The following is a 24,368-nucleotide window of genomic DNA, read 5'->3' on the forward strand; positions in this document are numbered from 1 at the left end:
CTCTGCAACATGGTGTATAAGATTGTGTCGAAAGTAATAGTTGCAAGATTGAGATCGCTGCTTGTGAAAAATTATCTTTGATCAACAAAAAATGTATTGACTTATTTTTAGAGATTGTTTTTTATTAAATTTTTTTAGAAAATAATTTTATTTCATAGTAAGCTAAATAAGAAAAGTTAAAAAAATTATTTTGTAACTTATTTAAAATTGCTACCAAACATAGAGAAATGAAATAATTTTATAAAAAATATATTTTAAAATATAATTCATTTTCTAGAAAATATTACCACGGAAACAAAGCACTAGCTATTTGTCTTGTTCCCGACAAGAAATCATAATAAATCTAGGCAACCAATCAAAATGAAAGAAATTTAACACAAAAAAAATTTAATCTTTTTCTAAACAAATCAAACACTGAAATTGAGGTTAAAAAGTGAATTATGATATGGTTTTCCCTAATTTAGGTGGTTATGGAAGAGAAGAGATTAGCATACGGTGAAATCGATGCCAAGGTGATCGGAGCTCCAGAAGATGTCAAGGTCAACCACTACGAAGTTTCCTGAAATGGTATCGCCTTCGTAAAGAACGTACACGCACTCAAGCTCAATATTACCATTACCATCATCATCCACACCTTCTGACACCTTACCTTCATTTTCTGATTCTCCTTCAATTTGGTTTCTTCTCAGATTTCAAGGACAAGGAGACACAGAAAGAGTGCGTTTCGGGTTCATTACACGTCGATACGACACCGTGTAACTTGGTCCTGAAAAGATGTTTTTTTTTTTTGGTCTAAATTAATTAGACGATGTCGTTTTATCTTCTGTAAACGCACAGGTGGATACGACATGGTTTTAGGTTGGGTCACGGAGTAGCCAAAAAAACTGAAACATGTTTAAGAATAAAAAGTTAAAAAATCATCAAATGTCTCATTACACGTCGATACGACACCGTGTAACTTGGTCCTGAAAAGATGCCCTTTTTTTTTTTTTGGTCTAAATTAATTAGACGATGTCGTTTTATCTTCTGTAAACGCACAGGTGGATACGACATGGTTTTAGGTTGGGTCACGGAGTAGCAAAAAAAACTGAAACATGTTTAGGAATAAAAAGTTAAAAAATCATCAAATGTCAGAACTCAGAACCAACGAGATTGTGACTTTATTTATTGCTGTATTAAACAAAACAAAACAGTGTTTGACTGACTGTAGTACTAGAATTGTAGATCCGAGTCCGAGAAAAGGAGTTTTGTTCTTAACAATGGAAGAGAAGCAGGAGGATCAGATCCTAATCCCATTACCATTAGTCAAACTGGGCACTCAGGGACTAGAGGTCAATCTCTTCTCTTTTTTCACTTTCTTAGTTTTCTTACCAGTCTAGCTAGCTAGCAGCACACTTTGAATGCATTATTGAAACAACAATCAATACACGTCCCACAAAAGATTTGCATATGCTCTTCTGATTTTCAATTTATCACCTACGTTACATATTATTGTCTCTAAACATTATTACTTTTCAGTTTTTTCGTTTGGTTCCTCATTTTTTTAAAAATTTACACTAATTTGAAAGTGGAATAATGTTTACAACAATATCAAAGTATCACACTGCAGCTATCATTCCTATCTTTGAATGTATACATATATAACATAAGCCTCCGACTTCCGATAGATTTCTTCTAATGGGTCCTTTCTGCTTAGTAGGTTTCTAAATTGGGCTTTGGATGTGTTGGACTATCGGGACTATATAACGCTCCTCTTTCTCATGAAGCTGGATGTTCAGTTATTAAAGAAGCATTTGATAGGGGCATCACTTTCTTTGATACATCAGATCTTTATGGCCATAATCATGATAATGAAATCATGGTTGGAAAGGTAATATTTGATATTTCTGTATTTATTTTGAAATTTTAACCAGAATTATGACTTTAAATGACCATTTTTCATTAGTGTATGACATAGCGGATTAAACGCAAGAAATAAAATACTTTTATTTCAAGAAGAATAGCATAAGAGTGCTTGAGTTATAACCTTTATATTTGTATAGGAACATATAAATAAATCCTAATTCGTGTTAAGTACGAATTTAGGAAAAAAATGTAAATTTGAGAAAATTACATAAATTGATACCACTTACCCTAAGAAGCATTATAAAATCCACAATATTTGAGTTCTAAAACAAAAATGATACAAAAAAAAAAAAGAATAAAAATTTCATAAATTACAAATTTGCTAAAATTGAGATCTAATGAAGGAATTTGTGTAAAAACAACCAAAATCATGGCAAAAAGCCATGAATTTTGTTCTTACATCATTTCTTTTTAGGCCGCCAAATTTCATGCAATTCTACCATTAGTATTTGGACTATTACTACCTTTCATGACCCACACTTGTATTGGGATTAATGATAGTCTCCTTGATTAATGAAGGCTTGGGTTACTAATTCTACATCAGTGTGGATCAAACCAATACCAAATGTTTTGATTATTCAAATGTTTATTGTTATATTCAAAATGCATCCTTCTCCCAAAGGAGGTTTATGGAGAAGTTGCTTGAGTTGTTGGGCATGAGCAAGGCAAAGCCGGTAAAAACATCATTCACACATCGCTTCTTGTTGTTTTCTGAACAATCCCAAAATTGGAAGAGGAAAAGAAGATGATGGATCAAGTTCGTTATGTGAGCCTTGTGGGATGCTTGATCTTTGCTATGGAATGTACTAGACCGGATTTTGCTTTTTAGGTGGGTGTTCTAAATAGGTTTAATTTATAGGGAAATATTGATGATGTGGCAATTGAATGAGAATATGCATGTAGATAATTAAAACACAGCAAGGACAATAATCATAATATTATTAAAATCAGTGACTGGTTAAGTTTATGCTTACTTACAATATTTGATTGTAGAATTAAAACAAACACGATACTACATAAACATGATTAGTTTTGTTGAGAAATGCATCTCTTGTAGCAAATATCTGATGGAAAATTTACATTCTCACATTGATCAAGCGATTCACTTTTGTAATCATTATATATATTTTGTGTTGTTAGGCTTTGAAACAACTTCCGCGAGAAAAAGTTCAATTGGCTACCAAATTTGGTGTGGTCATAGAGGGGGATCAATATGGTCACTATGGCGTAAGGGGCACCCCTGAATATGTACGGCAATGTTGTGAAGCTAGTCTTAAGCGACTCGACACCGACTACATTGATCTCTACTATCCACATCGCATTGACATTACAGTGCCAATTGAGGATACTGTAAGCATCCTTTTTTTTTTATCCTCTTAGAATCTAGTGACAGAAATTTATATACTAATGTTTTTCCCAACTACTAACATAATATGTTATAATTGATGCATAATAAAAGAGATGTCATTAATAAGCCTATGTGATATTACTTTAACGACACCTTTCCAGCTCAATAATCTGTGATAAATGTTACTAAATTAGTTTTGTTCCTAGGCTCTATCCATTAATTTAATGTACCTAATGTTCAATCTAGATTAATGCTGCTTTGTTTAACTTTTATGTAAGGAAGATGGGGGAGCTTAAGAAGCTGGTGGAGGAAGGAAAGATAAAATTTATTGGGTTGTCAGAAGCTAGTGTGGACACAATAAAGAGAGCCCACGCAGTTCACCCCATCACTGCCTTACAAATAGAGTATTCCCTTTGGGTCCGTGACATTGAAGATGAGATCATTCCAGTTTGCCGGTTCGTTCATATCTACTTATCCAGTGTGTACATTTTTAATCCCAATTTATAAATTTGTATACATATGTCAAATACTTCAATCTTCGTGATATTAAAATTCTGCTGCCAGGGCCGGCTCAATGGTATAAGCCATTGATGCGGCTGCTTAAGGCCTCAAGTGAAAAAAAAAAGGCCCATAAATTTTAACCAATAGTATTAATTAAGCCAAAATATTAACTGTGGGGCCAGAGAATTTGTAATCCTGGCCCACTTTACATTAGGGCCTAAGGCCCGAGCCGAGGAGAGGAATTGCCGAGGACATACAATGAAAATCCAAATAGCATTGAGACATAACCGATGATGATTCTGTCCTCAGCATCCCTAAGGCACTCCTAAAAGAAAGGGCAAGAACGGTATGGAAACAGTTTTGGAAAAAACTGAACACATCCACGTTGATGGAGAAATGACCTCTGGACAATTTGGCGACAAAGAACAAAGGAAAGGCTGCTATTACTGTAATTAAATACTCTGCACCTGACAGAGTAATACTTTTTAGCTTTTACAACCACCCCCAACCACTTTGGGTATGGGCTGATGGGACAAGTATCAGTCCTGGAAAGCTGAACCTACACGTGGACGTTGGAGGAAGGGTAAAGACTAATATAAAAAGAGAAGTAAGCAATCTAGAAAAGGAGTTGGGAAAAAAGGCCAAGAACCAGAGCCTCCCAGGCCGTGCCGAGGAGAAAGACTTCTCGAACGAACATGGTTCATTTCTGTATGGGTACCATGACTAACCATCGTCCGGTGACCAAGGCCTAGCCTTCCAAGCCCACGCTCTATAAATCATATTGTTTGGGCCTTCAACGTGCGAACCCAACATCATTTTAGGGTCGTTACAAATTGAGTCCTTACAATTGGCGCCGTCTGTGGGAAAAGCTTGTGCGTTGGCACAAGCGGTGGATCGAGAAAGTCCCTCCATCACTTCCAGCAACCTGTTATTGTTGCCCCAATATAAAGTTCCACTAGGGGCTGCGCTTCGAAGCACCAGTGGCACGAGCAATTCTAGGGGCTTCCAATATCAGATCAACGTCCCACACCCTGGCCGAGGGGCTAATCCCCCCAAACTTAAAGAAAATTCTAAATTTTGGACAGAACTAAAGTATTGCATGGTCCTCGAACTCAAACTTATGGGGAAACCAACTACTTAAAGAAAATTCTAAATTTTGGACAGAACCAAGGTATTGCATAGTTCTCGGACTCAAACCTATGGGGAAACCAACTACTTAAGAGAAATCTAAGTTTTGGATAGAACCAAGGTATTGCATGGTTCTTGGACTCAAACCTATGGGGAAACCAACTATTTAAAATCCAAGTTTTGGACAGAATCAAGGTATTGCATTGTCCTCGAATTTAAACCTATGGGGAAACCAACTACTTAAAATCCAAGTTTTGGACAGAACTAAGGTATTGCATGGTCCTCGAACTCAAACCTATGGGGAAACCAACTACTTAAAATCCAAGTTTTAGACAGAACCAAGGTATTGCATGGTCCTCGGACTCAAACCTATGGGGAAACCAACTACTTAAAATCCAAGTTTTGGACAGAATCAAGATATTGCATGGTCCTCGAACTCAAACTTATGGGGAAACCAACTACTTAAAATCTAAGTTTTGGACAGAACCAAGGTATTGTATGGTCCTCAGACTCAAACCTATAGGGAAAACCAACTACTTAAAATCCAAGTTTTGGACAGAACCAAGGTATTGCATGGTCCTCGGACTCAAACCTATGGGGAGATTAGTCATTAGATAATGGATTAAGTCTTAGACAGAATGGAAATCCCGTCCTGTCCTTGAATCCCCAGCTCTAGGGAAACTAATGTAAACGAGTATTTAGGCCCGGTACAATCATACCTCAGTCCTCGGACCGGATGCCAAAAATGGTTAAGGTTATGAATGTTGTCAGGAACGTGGCAAAGCACCTTAGCGCTCGGCGACCTTCTCGGATAGTTCATTTTGGGTTACCCATCCTCAGATGATCACCTCATATGCAATACAGAGCATTCAACTGTTATCTCGGTTAGTCTTGTATGTATAACCTTTTTCAGGTCGGCATTATTGTGCTTGTTAGTCTCAATGAATTCAAAATAATAGCTTTTGTTAACAAGAGTTTCGGCCCTAAGTATCGTTCAGAATAAATAAAAAAAGCATATCCATTCACAATATAACTATTGCAGAAGAGAAAGAATACTTAGAATCAAATAAAGCCATCTTTTATTAATACAAAGAAATAGTACAACGTACAATGAAGGGCTTAAGCAAGCCTATACCAGAAGCTAACTACAAAAGCAAAAAGTAAAAAGATACAAGGGAATGATAAATCCTTCAAAATTCTGCTTTAGTGGCGACTAAGCGCTTCAGGATGGCCCCTTTGGTGGAAGGGGAGAAGAGGCAGAAGAAGAAGCAGAAGCACCAGGATGTCCCTAGTGATGGAAGAGAAGAAGAAGTGAAGGCAAAAGGAGGCACCGGAGAAAGAGGAGAGGAGGAAGTGGGGACGCCTAGTCCCCATGCCAGCTCTGACTCCCCTCAGGCCAGTGCCATATTAGCAGCGCTTGAGAGAGAGCGGATGGTACCGACGATGAGCAACTCCAGTGCTATCGCACCAAAAATCTGATGCGACCAGCACCTGTTTCGGATTTTGGCTAAAGGAAGAAGAGGCTTCTTTCCCGCCTTGTCAATGGGGAGAAATGTTTTGAGTCTCTGTCTCCATTGTCCTGACCGGGCCATCTTGAGTCTCGGAGAGACCCAGTGCTTTTGGAGAGGGTGTGGTCCCTTCACCCCCATCTTTGCCCCAACCATATCACTCCCTAAGGCTTAATCCCACTGGCAGTGAGGACTTTGAGTACAGCAGGTGATTTAGGAATTTGAAAAGATTGAGGGGTCTGTACGCCAAGGAAATGACCTCCTACCTTACTTTTTATATGGAAGGTAAGTCTGGTGGCATTTAATATGTACAGATTTCCAAGAAAAACTACAAACGAGATAATTCCCACTCAACTCTCAACGCCGTCTACAACCGTTGGATTGGCGTTGCCTCGTAAAAGGAACTTATTAAAGACGCGCCTCGTGTACTGAAACAGCAAAAGCACGACGTGAGTAAAACTTAAGGAATGTCTCATAATCAAGAGCATTTCCCAGGCAAATGAAGAGACACCAACATTAATGAAGGACAAAACTTGGCAAGTCGTGACATAGACCCGACGTCACCAAAACCCTCCTCTCCGTTTGAAGGGCCGGACAGCAGGATTTTGAGAGGCTATTGTGGGGCCAGAGAACTTGTGACCCCGACCCACTTTACTTTAGGGCCCAAGGCCCGAACCGAGGAGGGATATTGCTGAGGACATACAGTGAAAGTCCAAATGGCCTAGAGATATAGCCGATGATGATTCTGTCATCAGCATCCCAACGCGCTCTTGAAGGAAAGGGCAAGTACGGTATAGGAACAGTTTAGGGAAAAGCCGAACATATCCACATTGATGGAGAAAGGGCCCCTGGACAATTTGGCGACAAAGGACAAAGGAAAGACTGCCATTACTGCAATTAAATACTCTGCACCTGACAGAGCAATGTTTTTCAGTTTTTACAACCACCCCCAACCACTTTGGGTATGGGCTGATGGGACAAGTATCAACCCTGGAAAGCTGAACCTACATGTGGATGTTGGAGGAAGGGTAAAGACTAATATAAAAAGAGAAGTAAGCAATCCAGAAAAGGGGCTGGGAAAAAAGGCCAAGAACCAGAGCCTCCCAGGCCGTGCCGAGGAGAAAGACTTCTCGAACGAACATAGTTCATTTCTGTATGAGTACCATGACTAACCATCGTCCGGTGACCAAGGTCTAACCTTCTAAGCCCACGCTTTACAAATCATATTGTTTGGGCCTTCAACGTGCGAACCCAATATCATTTTGGGGTCGTTACAAATTGAGTCCTTACATTAACCAATAAATAAAATAATATTTTCTTATCAAATTAAAAACAAATAAAAAAGAGAAAGAAATACTATGTCCACAACATTTTTACAAAAAATCTTAATAGCGGATTGTTAAAGGTTGTTATCGATAGCAAAAAAATAATTTAGTAGTAGGTTCAACTAGAAAACAAGAAGTAACTTAACACCTAAGATTTGTCATGAAAAATATTTTGAATGTAGCATTTCTAAAAGAAAAAAAGAAAAGAAAGAAAGCAATTCACAAAAAAATTCACAACATTTTTCACAATAGTCAAGTTAGCAAATTTTTATTAGTTTTCAATTAGATTCACCACTGACATTACTCTTTTACTCACTACTATCAATTTGCCACATCAAAGTTTTGTCAAATTTCTTTGTGTTTATAAACTTAAAAAAAAAAAAAAAAAAATCCTATGTGGTTCATGTTGATTAATAGTAATTTTATATATGAAACAAGATAACTAATTTTTTTCTTAGGCCTTCAAATGCATCAAGTCACCCCTGTCTGCTACATTTGCTACATGAGGAATATTACAAAATCGGACTAAACAAAATTAGGAATTTTTTTAATAGTAAAAAAGGAATTTAGGATGTCATGTATTTTATCAAGTTGGGGAGCAGCTGAGCAGGCACTAGATACAACAATGCAAGCCTTCATGGCTTCAATTACACATACACATGAACATTGACCCAAAAAGTTGGTCCAACAAGTGATTTTATGGACATGGCCTAATACCAATTGGGTTTAAGCTCAATCAATTAATTTATATGATTTAGTTTATTTTATCCACTTTGTTATGTAATTTGCTAAACGTCATTTCCTTTTCCTAGTTGGATTTATTTATTTTTTCTTACTAAATAATAAAATAAATATCATTTGTTAGTATTGTTTCCTTTCCTAACTGATCTGATAAGTTTGGAACTATATTCAAAGAGTTTAGAGTTCAGTAATATTTACAGCTTGTTTGATTTGTAAAATTTCAGTTGGAATTTTTCCAATAGTTTGATACTGAGTTCAGCTAATTAACCCTTAGCGATGATTCTTAGGTTTTTATCCCATTTTAATGCTGATTCCTCCAAAGTTTATTTATATTTTTCTGTTCTTGATTATATTCTCAAACCCCTTAAAGAATTTGTGCTGCATGATTCAAGTGATCTGCCACCTATTTACTTGTAGGGAGCTTGGTATTGGAATTGTTGCATACAGTCCTCTTGGCCGTGGGTTCTTTGCTGGGAAGGCAGTTCTTGAGAGCTTGCCCACTGAGAGTGTATTGGTATGTTACATGAAATAAAATGTTGTCTTAACTTTCTGCTTTCGGGGAATCACTTTGTCGTGTATATATATACTGCATAATGCATATAAATATATATATATATATATATATTTATATATATTTTTGAGAATCTACTGCATAATGCAAATGAATAGGAAGTTATCTTAATTTTTGCTAAAGACAGACTATCTTACTAACATGAAAATATTAGTCAATGACTTCCTGTTTTTTTTTGTTTGTAATATAAATACTAGAATGTGCTTTTAAAAGTCATATCTATGTTCTTGTCACAGAATAAATTTCCAAGGTTCACTGGGGAGAATTTAGAGAAGAACAAAATTCTTTATAGCAAACTTGCCAACCTGGCTGAAAAGCATGCCTGTGCTACTCCTCAACTGGCTTTAGCATGGCTTCTCCATCAGGGTGACGACATCATCCCAATACCTGGTATAATTGACTCTTTCAATTTTTTTTTTTTTTCATGTAATTAACTTAATAATAGTTTTATTCATTACCATGCAAAACTGAGTTATTAATAATTATTTATCTGGTTTGATGCATTTCTGTTTTAATTTATGGGAAAGAAACTACAATTTTTCTTTATCAACCAGTACTTATATATTATCTTGATTGATAAGCATTGTTTTTAGGCATGTTTTGAGATTTTTATCCCATGGATGATTTTTCTTCTCTCTCTCTCTCTCTCTCTCTCTCTCTCTTGTTGATGTTATACAGGTACAACTAAAGTTAGAAACCTTGATACAAACATTGGTTCTTTGGCTGTAAAGCTCTCTGAAGATGATTTGAAAGAAATTTGTGACGCTGTGCCCATTGATGAAGTTGTTGGCCATAGACTAATTTCCCTTCCTCAGTATGCTTGGAAGTTTGCAAATACCCCACCAAAGTAATCACAAACTATATTCATAAAGGCAGAACAATATTAAGATCCTTTTTAACTTTAAAGTGTTTCCCTTTCTAACTTCTTTTTGCTTCCTCTATTTTTTATTTTCAGGAAAACTGCAGATAAAGACACGTAGCCTACGCTGATGAGTGAAAAAAGATCAATGGAGCCGGCTCTTATTCAATTAGCTAGGACTAATAAAGCTGTGTGTAGTTGAGTTGAGATTGTTCATGAAAAAAAAAAAGTCATTCCCAAGGGAATTTTCTTGAAGAAAACTTATGCATGTTTAATCAAACAGTTGTTATGCTCATATTGCCAGCTTCGATCGTTTTGTAATTCTTTTCTGTTCCAAGTAACTGATGCATAACAGCACAAGAGAGAGAACTCATCCATAAATGAATTTTGGTGTATGCTGCTGATTCAGTTACTATGCTAGACATTATTTTATCACTTCATGAAGCTATCACATCTTAATTTCTTGGGTGTTAAAACAATTTTGAAATGCACATTGCTGTGTATCCTCTCCAAAACTTTTTCTAGCGGAAGTAATTGTTACGCATCTTTAAAACCTACATGATTTAAAAGGACAGAACATTCTTGTTTGCGTTATTATTCCTTTATTATGTTATTTTATTTTATATGTTGTGCATATTATATTACATATTATCTACATTATAATATGCAAAATAATAGTAATATTTGGGTTTGAATCCTTTGGTGTACCCACTGGAGTCATCAAGTTGTCAATACCAAATTTTGGTCGGTGAGGTTTTTCTTGTGTGTTGGATTGTAGAATAGCCACCAATCATAGGAATTTATAAGTGTCAATCACCACCAAACGTTTAATTGATATTACTTACTAATTTTTTTTTTGAGAAACAAACCCACACATACAAGAGAGAGGGAAAGAGGTTTTAAGCAAGTAATAAAATATCTAAAGACCATTAATACAAGTTTCAAATTCATTTACATGTAGTAAACGTATTAGGTAATCCACAATATTTGCATTATTAGTTATAGCAATTACATTATTAATTATTGGTAATTTAAAGGGTGATGAGATAAGCAGCTTGGGTAGCATCATTCTCTTATCATGTTTTGGTGTTTTGGATTTATAGGCCTGGACAAGTCTGGATCTGGAATGGTGTAAAGCTTACCCATGTGTTAGAATTTTGTTTATAGATGGATGGCTTTTAAGGATATATACTTGAGGCAAGCGGTCTATTATAATTTATAAAAACATCTTCTTTCTCTCCTCCAAGTGTTATTTCAACTGTGCACTGATATTTGTAGTTTCATTTCTTGTGACAACAAAATCATTCTATATCATTCTTTGCACGTGATCTTGATAGAGATATTGTCTTGTTAGAGCTCTTTGTTTATATACTTGCTTCTACTACGATTGTTTGACTTTGCTTCACAAGAATTCCAGCTCTTAGAGTTCTAGTGTCTCTTTCTCAAACATCAACATATTCACTAGGTAATCAAAAGATGTGGGAAGCCATGCTAATAGAAGTGTCATTTTATCCTCAAGCTTTACCCCAAAATTCAACATGTTGAAATGCTCCAATAGATACTATCATTCCTTAATTTGCAAGTCATAAAGTGCTTTATCACGTACAATTTGTTTGTTTGATTCTTTTTCATATAGAGACCTTGTAATTTCTTCCAAATCCGTTATGCTTTTTATGCTTATAGGAGGTGCTTTTTATGCTTATAGGATGTTATGAATGAGCACATCACTTGCGTTGAGACAAATTGCATTGGTTGCATTCTCATTCATCTCTTCTTGGACTTCGTCACTCATTTTTTTTTGAGTTTTAAGGTATTTATAACTCCTTGTTAGATTAAGGGGTTCTTTATTCACCTTTGCCAAAAAGAAAATTTTTCCTTACCACAAAATTTCTCTACTTTACGCTTGATACTTATCATCTTTACTATAATCTAACTATCTAAAAGATTTAATCTTAACCTTGCTTTGATAGCACTTGTTGTGCAACTAGCGCCCACAAAATTCAAACTAGTCATATTAAAGGCCCCTTTTTTTTTTTTGGGTTAATGACTTAATAGTAAAGACAAAAATAATTAATCAGCACACTTCCAAAAACCAAAAACACCAAAATTTACATGATTTGACAAGCCTACATCCACTAACAACAATAAGATCACAGTTTAACTATATATAAAATCAGGAGATAATAACAATAGCACAAGTACTCTCAGTTTAACTATATATGAAATTAGGAGATAATAACAGTAGCAAAAGAACTCTATTTAAAAACCCAAACAGCCAAAACACAAAATGTACAACTATAGGGACTCAGCTAAACCCACATCTAATTTCACAGCATATTTAAGCATGAACTAGTGATTAGTGTACAATAATTTCAATTTTTGATTAGGTACCTCTGGTGGTGATCCCAAATGTAAGAATTATAATTTAATCACAAGTTGACTACTAAACATATTAAATTAAATTATTAGGTGTGAATTTGGGTGTGTGGCGGACTGGTTCCAGTTAATATTTTGTATTCATTACTATTCAGTCAAAAATCCATGACCGACTTCAAAAATCCTTTGCTCAAGTGTTACATGTGTACCGTGTGCCTCTCCTCTCACCGACTACAATATGCTTCAGGTAAAAAACCAGGGATCGAAAAAAAAGAAGAAAAAAAAAGTCAACGTCTGCACTCTGCTAGTAGTCCCTAGCCACCAAACCGTATTAGGATTTAGGAGCAATAATTGTATTGGTGGGAAAAAACTAAACTACGGCACCTTGTCAGATTTGAAAGAGAAGTACTTTTCATTGAAACATCTTGGCTAGCGTTGCAAAGCTCATGTTTGTCAAGAATGGAGGAGAAGCCCCAAATCCAGATCCCAAGAGTGAAACTTGGCAGTCAGGGATTGGAGGTAACTTTGTTTGTCATTTCCTTCTCTCCTAACATTTTGGAGAAGTCATTTATTTTGCTCATGCATTAAGTAAGTGTTAAACCAACTGCAACTGTGATTCGCATCCATTTCTTGGGCTTTCTATCTAGTTTCGACAATAGCTGCCTGTCTGATATTTACTGTGGTGTGTATACTACTATACTGCCAAGTGTTTAATGGAACAACACTAACATCACATGTTCTCAAGTTGCAAATTTTATTATATAGGTGTGCACTTTGTAGAGTCTATCTTATTTTAACTTTTTCAATCACAGTGTGTAAGATTTGCTTTCTAGGATTTATTGGGATGCTAGAATCTTATTCCAATAATATATCAGCCAGAAAGAACAATATTACATGACAATTAATTTAAAAATTGATTCTTCATCCGCTGCCATTTTTTTATTTTTACAATTTGAAAGTTATAATGGGGGTGAGGGGATTTAAACTGTAGACTTCTCTATTAGGAAACACCAAGAGGTACCTTTTGCATTTCTATGATCGCAAAAGCAGATGCAAATCTTCACTATTTTCCTACGACTTCCAATAATAGGTTTTGTAATTCAATCAAGGCCTTTCAGAGTCATCCAGCCTAAGAAATTTGATAAAGAAATAATTACAAAGTCACATCTAGCGAGGTTTTTTTTTTTTTTTTTTTTTTTTTTTCTATTAATTACAAAAAGATCATGTGAGTAATCTTGAACGCGTTACAAGCATCATGAAAGTAACTCCTTGTGTAAGATCTAGAGAAATTAATAGATAAATAGAGCTGACCTTGGCTTGGGGACTAAGTGTTAACTTGACCTACCAAGAATAAAGAAATCCAATGTTTTGGTTTTGTAGCTTCTCATCACTATTTTCACTGCATTTGAATAAGACTAATGTTTTCTCTTAATGGGTTCTTCTCTGGTTTGTAGATTTCTAGATTGGGCTTTGGATGTGCGGGGCTGTCAGGAGTATACAACACTCCTCACTCTCATGAATATGGTTGTTCAGTTATCAAGGAAGTATTCAATAGGGGTATCACCCTCTTTGACACATCAGATCTCTATGGAGATAATCATGATAATGAAATTATGGTTGGCAAGGTATTGTTTTATTTTTATTTTGAAGTTTGAAGCTGATAAATTGAGCATACAAATGATCATGTTTCATTTTTTTGATTATTCAATTTTTATTCTATTTACCTTCCCCCAGCCCCACTATTCCCATTGGGGGTTGTGGGAACTCCTTTCTTTCTTAATTAAATGAGAAATATTCAAACATGGAAATTGAGTGAAAATATGAATTAAGATAAATGCAGTAAGGCACAAAAAATGATATGACCAGTTGACTTATGCTTCAAACATGGCAAGAATGCGATTGTTTGTGCACAGTATATGCAATACGGTTTAACCAGAATACTTTTTTTTTTCAGATATGAATCTTTTGTTGGAATTATCTAGTGGAAATTTTATATCCCCAAAATGATTGCAGTATTGTTGTTATTCGCAGGCTTTGAAGCAGCTTCCTCGGGATAAAATTCAACTGGCTACAAAATTTGGAGTCACTGTATTAGGGGAGGGTAAATATGGGGCAAAGGGCACTCCTGAATATGTCAGGAAATGCTGTGAAGCGAGTCTTAAACGGCTTGATGTAGGCTACATTGATCTTTTCTATCAGCATCGTGTTGACCTTTCAGTGCCAATTGAGGATACTGTAAGCATAAAGAGATTTCTTTTTTCTCCTCTTAAATGTTTTTCTAACTCTTGATCTATTATTTGAACGCACAAGACTATATTCAAAATTGTGATTTCTGTTTACGTCTGACTTGCATTCTGTAAGGAAGATGGGAGAGCTCAAGAAGCTGGTGGATGAAGGAAAGATAAAGTACATTGGGTTATCAGAAGCTAGTGTAGACACAATAAGGAGAGCTCATGCAGTTCATCCCATCACTGCCTTACAGATGGAGTATTCCGTGTGGACCCGTGAAATTGAAGATGAGATAATTCCACTTTGCCGGTTTGTTGATATATAGCTCTATTTAATTTTTGCATTGTTAAACCAAATTTGTAAGGTACATAGGTGAAAGTTGTAGCCTTTGCAATCTTGGGATTGGTTCTGAATTAGATACACTCAAGAGTATTTCAAAATCTGAATGAAGAATTTATCATCTACTTCATGAAGCTTCACCACTTTATTACAGGGAGCTTGGTATTGGGATAGTGGCATATAGTCCTCTTGGTCGTGGGTTCTTTGGTGGCAAGGGAGCTGTTGAGAGCTTACCCACTGGTAGTTTGTTGGTATGTGACTACGAATTAATAATGAGCAATATTAATTTTTGTATTATGGTCTTTTGATTTATTAATTTGAATGGGTTAGATTATGCAAGAAATTCCCTGCAGATCCTAACCTTGAAGCTGTCCTACCAGATTATGAATTACACATATGGGTGAATGATTTCTTGTTTGGCAGAGGAATTTGCATTTTAAACTCAAATTCTTGTTCCTATCACAGGTTTATCATCCAAGGTTCAATGATGAGAATTTGGATAGAAACAAACTTCTTTATAGCAAATTTTCTAATCTGGCTGCAAAGCATGCCTGCACCACTCCTCAACTAGCTTTGGCATGGCTTCTCCATCAGGGAATTGACATAATCCCTATCCCTGGTATAGTCATCTCTTTCCATTATAAATGCCATCATTTTGATATATGTGATTGAATTAATTTGGTAAATGCTTGTTTGGTTTCTTCACAACTATGCAACAAGAAATCCTAATCTTCATTTGTTATGGAAACTATACTTTTCCTTCGTTAACCTATGCCTAAATCTTGATTGATGTACATGGTCTTGAGCATGTCATAAGATTTTTATCACATGGATGATTCTTGTTTCGTTCTTGATATTTTGCAGGGACAACTAAAGTTAGGAACCTTGATAACAACATTGGTTCATTGGCTGTAAAGCTTACAAAAGACGATTTGAAAGAAATTCATGATGCTGTGCCCATTGGTGACGTTAGTGGACAACGAGAATATGACATGTTTTCTCAATATGTTTGGAAGTCTGCAAATACCCCACCAAAGTAATTGCAAATTATGAACAAATGAAGTGGATCCTTCTATGTAAATGTTCTTTATTTATTTTCTTACTATATTGCTTTTTCTGGAATAATGATTGGGTGAAAATGTAAATGTCTTGCTGATATGATGAGAGAAGGAATTTTCTTCAGAGAATTGTGGATGAGTGATGAACGAATTATGTACGTATTATCATTTTCATGTTGAAATCTTGGCGTGTACTTTGTAGGAAAGTTTCCTATCTGTTTTCTTATCTAAGCTGCCTTATATTTTTTGCTTCCACTTTTTAAAATTCTTGTTCTGTAAATTAATGACAACTTTGAGGTAAATTTCTTCTCTGTGAATGATTTTTTGGTGTATAGTAATCCCTTCAATATGCTTTTCATAGTCTAATGTTTCTGGGACTATAATATCTTCCTGTGACGTAAATCTTGTGGAACATTTGTAGCCTCTCCAGAACTTTCACTTTGGGAAATAATTGTTAAGGGATTAGTTATACAGGTATAGCAGCTTTAGCTTCTGTCATGCTTAATTAGGCACCAACAGAAACTATTCGAGAGTATTTATGACTTGGTAACAGGACACAGAAAAAGTAGAACTGAAGGTATGGTAATCAAACCAAGGCAAATAGTTTGGGATATTTGAACTACTTTAATGTCCAATTGATCAGGAAGATAATATGTTGGGGGAGACTTACGATCGAGGTCAATGCTAGGGAGATAGTACCTTGGTGGAACTCCAATTAAAACCTGAGGGATACCACTTACAAAAAAAAGGATTAAACCTAAGGACTTAAGACTCGATTATGTTATATTAATTAGTGTGCAGCCTTATGTATATGCATGAATACAATTAAAAACAATCACAATGATATTATACGGTTCAAATTAGTATTTTTTTAGAAGATGTTCAAATCATACTTGGGTATTAGCTTATACTTTTTTTAAATCTTACATTTCTAATATATATATGATTTAGAATTTAATTGGTTTTAGATTTTTCAGTTTTTACACCCAAAAATTTACTTAACACAAAAATTAAAAATTTAGATGGATACGTGGCGGAAAATTGGACTCCATTTGAAATCCAATTTAGAATCTAATTGGATTTAGACTCTTCGATTTTTATGATCAATAATTCACTTGGGACAAAATTAAAAATTAAATGGGACATGTGTCCCAAACTTAAGAATCCAATCAAAATTTAATTGGATTTTCTTTGAGTTTTGGCTATATATATATATATAAATATATATAGATTACTCAAATTATTTACTTTTCTCCAAGTGGGACTTCTACAACGTGTATACTCAACACAAGGTGACCCTTTAGATATTGCAGGAAAAAATGTTCTCTTAACTTTTGGGATTGTATTGGATTTGATTTGGATGAGCGCGTGCTGTGAAGGTTAATCTATTTATAGAGAACGTTGATAGTGGATTTTTCAAAAAGCTTCATGTCATTTTATTAATTTGCTTTTGAAACGAGAAGACCATCTTCCCCAAAGCAAAATTCCAAGTCACCACCGTGGCCAGCACCACAACCATTTCCATAGCTACCAACACTACATTCATGAATTGCCGAGCCCAATTTGACCGGATTCCTTTGCCAGTTCTTTATAAATTTCTCTTTCTTGATTAAAAAAAGAAAAGAAAAGTATTGAAATCATTCAATGTCATATAGAATATACCCATCAACTAATTTTGTTTGGTAGTAATATATATATATATATATATTTTGGGTTTCCCATTTCACACATTCTCTATAATTAATCATCTTTTCTCTTTCTCAATTCATGATCTTCCCATCATTAATTTCCCAACTTATTTTTACACATTCTCTAATCTTTCCCATCTCTTTTGCCTTTTTATATCCCTACTATTATCTACCTTAATATCAATCTTCCTCTATTTCCTTATCTTCCTTTTATTTTTGGCTATTCTTATTCCTGTCCTCTTACTTTTTTTTTTTTTTTTTGATGAGGGACCTGTCCTCTTACTTTAAATTTGCAATCCACTCTCATTTTATATGCATAGTCTTCCCACACACAAAAAGTTATCTCTCTCTCTCTCTCTTATCATTTTTTGGTGGATTTTATTATTTTTCTTGCATCTCTACTTTAGGTTGATGAATTTTTGTGTTCTTTATAACTCTACTTTAGGTTGATGTGATTTAGTTTTGTATTTTAAAGTTGTTATATTTTTTCTTTTCTTTGATTTCATAGATGTTATCTTATTGAATTATAAGATACTATATAAGAAATATAATGCTATTCTATTACATAGCATGACTTAGATAATTTAATGTTTATTACTATATCTTGTAGTTTTACTTTTTTTTCTTCTCATCTAATTTTCTATAAATTTGTTATTCTCTCTTGAAAAGGTGATTATTCTCTCTCTTGATTTTATATTCTTCCTTGCAATTTTACTTTAGGTTGATGAATCATTGTGTTTTTTTAAAACTCTATTTTGGGTTAATATGTATTGGTGTTGTATTTTTGAATTCCCCATCACAAGTAGTCTCTCTCCCTCTTATAACTTTAGTTTGATTTTTGTTTGAGTTAATACTTAGTTATTTTGGAAGTGATAATTGAATTTATATCAAAACACAATATTGATTATGCATTTGAGTGTGCCTATATTTGTGTAATATTAAGTGCAATTTTGTTAAGATTTTTTATTATCATGATAATATCCTTTAAGAGGATGATGAATTTGAATAATTTATTTGAAACTTAAAAAGTATAACATAATTTTGAAGAATCTGTACCACCTCATAAAGGAATAATACCAATCAAACACTCCCAAAATAATTGCATGATATATTGGTAGAGATAGAATGATGAAATAGTTTAATAAAATGTTTAACATATTAAAGGTAACTTTTTTTTTTCTCTAGAAATATGGCTTTGGGTTCTTAAAGTAGTTGTTTCATTTCTTTCTTTGGCTTATATATTTTTTATATATGTTTTCTATGCATTTGATATGAGGGAGAGAAAGTTTGGCTATTGAGAAACTTTGTCAAATTTCTAACATAGGTTATGTACAAAATTTTGTTAGTAAATATTATATGGGAAATGATATTTTTATGCTTCACCTTTTAAGTTCTTGATTAATATTGTTTTGTTTTTCATTATTTCTTGCAACCCTACTTTAGGTTGATGAATCATTGTGTTTCTTATAACTCTATTTTGGGTTAATACTTTTTAGTATTGTGTTTTTTGAGTTCTCTATTACAACTCCTCTCTCTCCCTCTTATTGCTTTGGTTTAATTTTTGTTTGAGTTAATATTTAGTCATTTTGTAAGTGAGAATTTGAATATATATTAAAACACAATCTTGGCTATGTATTTGATTGTGCCAATCAATTATTTGAGTAATATCAAGTATAATTTTTTGATGAGTTTTGATTATCATAATGATCTTCTTTAAAAGAATGAGAAATTTGAATAATATATTTAAAACTTAAAAGCTTTAGTTGTAAAGAAAAGAAAAAAGGAAACATATCAAATCGGTCTAGTTTGGTTCACTTCAGTCCATCCAGTCTACTACGATCCATTTCAGTCAAATTCAATCCAATTCTGTCAATTCGATCTACTTTCTTCTCTTTGGTCCAAATTAGTCTACTTCGGTCCAATTCAGTCCACTTTGATCTATTTAGTCCATTTGGTCCACATCTATCCAATTTGGTTTATTCGGTCCAATTTCATCCATTCTATCCGCTTTGGTCCATTTTGTCTAATTTGTTCAATTTCAATTCACCTTGGTTCATTCGGTCCAATTTGGTGTACTTACTTAAGAATGGAAAACGACAAATTTTGGTTGAGAGTGTTATCAATTATTTGAGTAATATCAATTATTGTAATTATAGGAAAAGTTTTGGTTATCATAATAATCTCTTTAAGAGAATGAGAATTTGAATAATAACTTTAAAACTTAAAAATTTTAGTTGTACCAAAAGAAATTAGATAAATATATTGCATAATAACAATAGTTAGAAGAATATGGACCATTTCAAAAAGAATAATAAATTCGATAAAAAAATAAAAAAATTATATATTTGTAAAAATAGATTGATGAAAATTACTTTTTGAAATTGTTTAATTTACAGGAAGAACAAGTTATATACAATAAAATTTAGAGAATAAATTATACAGATTTAGTATAAGTTTGTTATGAATTTCGATTATCATAATAATCTCCTTTATTAAGAGAATGAAGAATTTGAATTATTTATTTGAAACTTAAAAAGTTTAGTTGTACCAAAAAAGAAAAAGAAAAAGAAAACATAGCATAATATAACATAATTTCGAACAATATGGACCACCTTATACAAGAATACTATCAATCAAACACATCAAAAATAATAGAATGATATATTGGTAGAGATAGAAAGATGAAAAATAATTTTATAAATTGATTAATTTTTAGGCAGAACAAGATTCTTTTCAACAAATTTTAGAGAACAAATTATACATTATATTACAATTACAAAATGATTATTTATTCTCATGTATTGCGTAGATCTACGACTAGTCATCAATCAATCAATATCAATCATCAATATATATATATATATATATATATAAACCTTATGTGGGAGAGTATGCGGTTTTACCAAGTGGCACATTCTTTGAGTCTCTCTCATTTAGGCTTTTATCTCATCAAAGTTTGCATTTATGACAAATTTTTAGTTTGTTGAATGTGTCAATGGAGTAAATGCACATATTAATTACTATAGGTGTGCACTAATTATATATATATATATATATATATATATAAAAGAAATTTATATGGTTTAAAAAAAAAATTATATGAGAAAGTAAAAACCTCATGTGGAAGACCATGTAGTTCTACCATGTGGCACTTTGTAAAAGTAAAATTTCATTTAGCTTTCCACCTCACATGTTTTACATATTTTGGATTATAATAAAATTCTATTCATAGGATATTACTATTTTAACTGAGTGTTTAACTGACCACTATCATACTTCAATAATGTAAACATAACATCATAAATTTTCTATAATATTTTCATAAGTCAACTATACATTAACATTATATTATATAAAAAAAATTATGCTAACCCCAATGCATTGAAGAAACAAAAACAATGATTAAACAAATAATCAACTTATTACATCACATAATAACTAATTTCTAATTTTATGACATTTACTTTATAGTCTAAATTCTTTGTCCCTTTAATTTTGTATTACATCAGTAAGTAGAGATCTCATGTGGGACATTCCATGAGTCTCACTCATTTCTTGAGTATGAGATTTTGTTAAGTGGCACATTTCTTGAGTCTCTCTCATTTAGACTTCCACCTTATCAAAATTTGTATTTATGTCAAATTTTTATTTCATTGAATAAGCCAATGGAGTAATTGCACATATTAATTATCTATAGGTGCGCACTAATTTTATATGGTTGTTTTTTTTTTTTTTTTTTATTTATTATTTTTATAAGTTTATCTAAGAAATTAAAAACCTCATGTGGGAGACCATGTAGCTCTACCATGCGGCGTTTTGTTAGAATAATTTTTCATTTAGCTTTCCATCTCACATCTTTTTACATATTTTAATTTGGATTATTAAAAAAATTCTATTAGTAGGATATTACTATTTTTACTAAATGTTTCACCTACCACTTTCATACTTCAATAATGTAAACATGATATTATAAATTTTCTATGATATTTTCATAAGCCAACTAAACATTAACATTATATTATAAAAAATTATGTTGACTCTAATGCATTGAAGAAACAAAAACTATGATTAAAAAAATAATCAACTTATTACACCACATAATAACTAATTTCTAATTTTATGACATTTACTCTATAGTCTAATTCGTCCCCTTAATTTTAAATTACATCATTAATTTAACAAAAACTTCTTCATGTTATTGCAACATTTCTTTATCATGTTATTACTTTAAAATATTTTGAATATTCTATATAAAAATTCTCACATGGCAACTTATAGTATTATATGCGCATCATGCCTGGGCCCATTGTTACTTTTTTTTTTTTTTTTTGAGAAATAGGTAAGTCCATATTATTAAGCTAAAGCAGAAAAATCAGAAAGGAATACATCCTCTAAATCACTAGGTAGTTCTTCTACCTATACATCAAAATTTGCGAATGAAACCACTCTCCTAACTAAGGCATGAGCCAACTTATTACCCTCTCTTCTAACATGCTGAAACTGACAAGCTTGTAAAGAAATCCCTTGGCTGCGCGGATCCTTAATAACAGTCCCATACAAAGTATTGCAACTCTCCTTAGCTTTCAGCTGTTTCAATAGAATGAGGTAGCCCAATTTTCTGACTTAAGGCAGCGATAACATTACCAGTACAGTCCCTTATCACCACTCCCAGACCTGCATAACCCAACGAATCAAAGATTGCTGCATCATAATTTACTTTATAAAAATCAACCTTAGGTGGAACCCAGCAAGCAGAAACACTTCTAGTTCTCGGCCTAGCCTCTTGTTAGTTAGCATCAAAAAATTCAACTACCAGAGGCTATGCTCTGTCACCGAGCTCATGTAGAGGCCACACTGCTGATTCATTCATGCGCAACCGATTTCGTCTCTGTCATAAGCACCATGCCGTTGTATAAAATAAAGCCACATGATACACTGACCCTTTACACAGCACTTCTTCCAAAAGATCAAAGAAACTCCTCCTACAACCCTTTCTATAGTACGGGACAAAATTGATGTCTGACTTCCACACCGCTTGAGCATGCTTACACAGCCACAGACTATGCAAAGATGTCTCTTGATAATCCCCACACAGCTCACATGTATCCTCCATAGGCAAGTGCCGAGCCTTCAAGTTCAGTTTTGTAGCTAGGCAATGAATCTCTAGCAGTACGCCATATAAAGTGGCGAATCTTATTTGGTGTCCGAATCTTCCAAATGCCCTTCTAAACCTGTTGGAATCCCTTCGGAGAAGATGTACCTGGTTCTTGGCAGCTTACTTCATCATTGGGTTATCAGAAGCTAGTGTAGACACAATAAGAAGAGCTCATGCAGTTCATCCCATCACTTCCTTACAAATGGAGTATTCTCTGTGGACCCGTGATATTGAAGATGAGATAATTCCACTTTGCAGGTTTTTTTATATTGCTCTATTGTTTGTATTTCAAAGCCAATTGAATGTTAACATTGGTGAAAGTTTGTCATCGTGACCTTAGGTTATGTATCAGATATTTTTAGAACAAATAGAATATCACGAAATTTCACATCATCATTAGAAGCTTTTGTTAATCTCACAGAGAGCTTGGCATTGGGATTGTGGCATATAGCCCTCTTGGTCATGGGTTCTTTGGTGGGAAAGCAGTCGTGGAGAGCTTGCATAACGAGAGTATGCTGGTATGTGGCTACTTGGTGTAACTTTTGACAACGCCACGCCACTCAATATCTTTTTATTTGATGTGTTTATGTCAAATCCACCATTAAATTTCATTGTCTCCTTATACCCTGCAAGATGACAATGTATACTTATATATTGGTACTTATATTGATATTACTGGCATAGGCCATGCATCCAAGGTTCATGGGGGAGAACTTAGAGAAGAACAAACTTCTATATGCCCGACTTGCCAACCTGGCTGCAAAGCATGCACTCCGCCTCAGCTAGCTCTGGCCTGGCTTCTTCATCAGGGAGATGATATAATCCCAATCCCCGGTATATTAATCTCTTAAATTCTTTTGCTATCTTCACAAATATGTGATCAAATTATTTATATGGCTGCTTGCTCACTTCTAGCAATAGCTCTTTCTTCTTTCCATAAAAAATTGAAGTCTGCTTTTCAATTGTATGGTTAGACAATTATATTCCTACAACATCTACAACTAAAGTACTTTGACCCCTTTATGTTAGACTTTGCTTAATTGACAAATTCTGTTTCATGAAATTTGATTTGAACATGGTGTTAAAATCATTGATTGGATGATTTACAGGGACAACTAAAGTTAAGAATCTTGATAACAACATTGGATCCTTGGCAGTGAAGCTTACACAAGAGGATTTGAAAGAAATTTGTGATGCTGTGCCCATTAATGAAGTAGGTGGTGAAAGATTTCCAGCCACCTTATCTAAGTATACCTGGAAAGTTGCAAATACCCCATCAAAGTGATTGCAAATTATAGATATGAAAACAAAGCACAAAGAAACACTGATTCTCTGTTGTCCTGTTGTCTATGTCAATTGCTTGGGAAAAATAATGAGCAAAGGATGTAAGGATATCCTTATTATGTATGATGGGAGAAAGAATCTCCTGATAATGGAACTGTGAATGCATAATTAATCAGTTTTTATTAGACAACCCTTATCTTGTGGGGTGAGGAGTCAAAATGGATACCCGTGGAAACTATTCTTCTTCTTCTTTACTCAGTATTTTTAACAAGAAGGGAAATAATCTCAAGCTTACCTCAAGGAATACTTTTATTTTTAGGTAGCTCTTCTTTTCCCTCTTTTATCTATGAAAA

General features: G+C 33.9%; 2 protein-coding genes and 1 pseudogene across 4 annotated transcripts; all 3 read left to right on the plus strand.

The window, feature by feature from the left end:
• Positions 1 to 1,183: 1,183 nt before the first annotated feature.
• Positions 1,184 to 10,339, plus strand: LOC115995253 (perakine reductase-like). The gene is made up of 8 exons (XM_031119756.1): positions 1,184 to 1,331; positions 1,700 to 1,870; positions 3,046 to 3,255; positions 3,536 to 3,708; positions 8,874 to 8,970; positions 9,264 to 9,417; positions 9,706 to 9,874; positions 9,983 to 10,339. Exons 1-8 carry the CDS (start codon positions 1,260 to 1,262, stop codon positions 10,005 to 10,007), a joined length of 1,071 nt encoding a protein of 356 aa, XP_030975616.1. The 5' UTR covers positions 1,184 to 1,259; the 3' UTR covers positions 10,008 to 10,339.
• A 2,091-nt stretch (positions 10,340 to 12,430) lies between these two features.
• On the plus strand, positions 12,431 to 16,183 carry LOC115994243 (perakine reductase-like). 2 transcript variants are annotated; one of them, XM_031118309.1, is made up of 7 exons: positions 12,431 to 12,781; positions 13,717 to 13,887; positions 14,294 to 14,497; positions 14,598 to 14,800; positions 14,985 to 15,081; positions 15,296 to 15,449; positions 15,695 to 16,142. In XM_031118309.1, the coding sequence occupies exons 1-7, from the start codon at positions 12,722 to 12,724 to the stop codon at positions 15,868 to 15,870; spliced, it is 1,065 nt and encodes a 354-aa protein (XP_030974169.1). In that variant the 5' UTR covers positions 12,431 to 12,721; the 3' UTR covers positions 15,871 to 16,142. The 2 variants fall into 2 exon arrangements, with proteins under 2 accessions (XP_030974169.1, XP_030974170.1); XM_031118310.1 differs by having other exon boundaries at positions 12,433 to 12,781; positions 14,628 to 14,800; positions 15,695 to 16,183.
• Positions 16,184 to 22,646: 6,463 nt separating this feature from the next.
• On the plus strand, positions 22,647 to 24,036 carry LOC115994593 (annotated as a pseudogene). The gene is made up of 5 exons (XR_004093235.1): positions 22,647 to 22,678; positions 22,831 to 22,989; positions 23,153 to 23,249; positions 23,416 to 23,565; positions 23,841 to 24,036. The product of XR_004093235.1 is annotated as a perakine reductase-like (transcript).
• Positions 24,037 to 24,368: the final 332 nt, after the last annotated feature.

The sequence above is a fragment of the Quercus lobata genome, chromosome 6 (assembly GCF_001633185.2).
Source record: "Quercus lobata isolate SW786 chromosome 6, ValleyOak3.0 Primary Assembly, whole genome shotgun sequence".
NCBI classification, from domain to species: domain Eukaryota; kingdom Viridiplantae; phylum Streptophyta; class Magnoliopsida; order Fagales; family Fagaceae; genus Quercus; species Quercus lobata.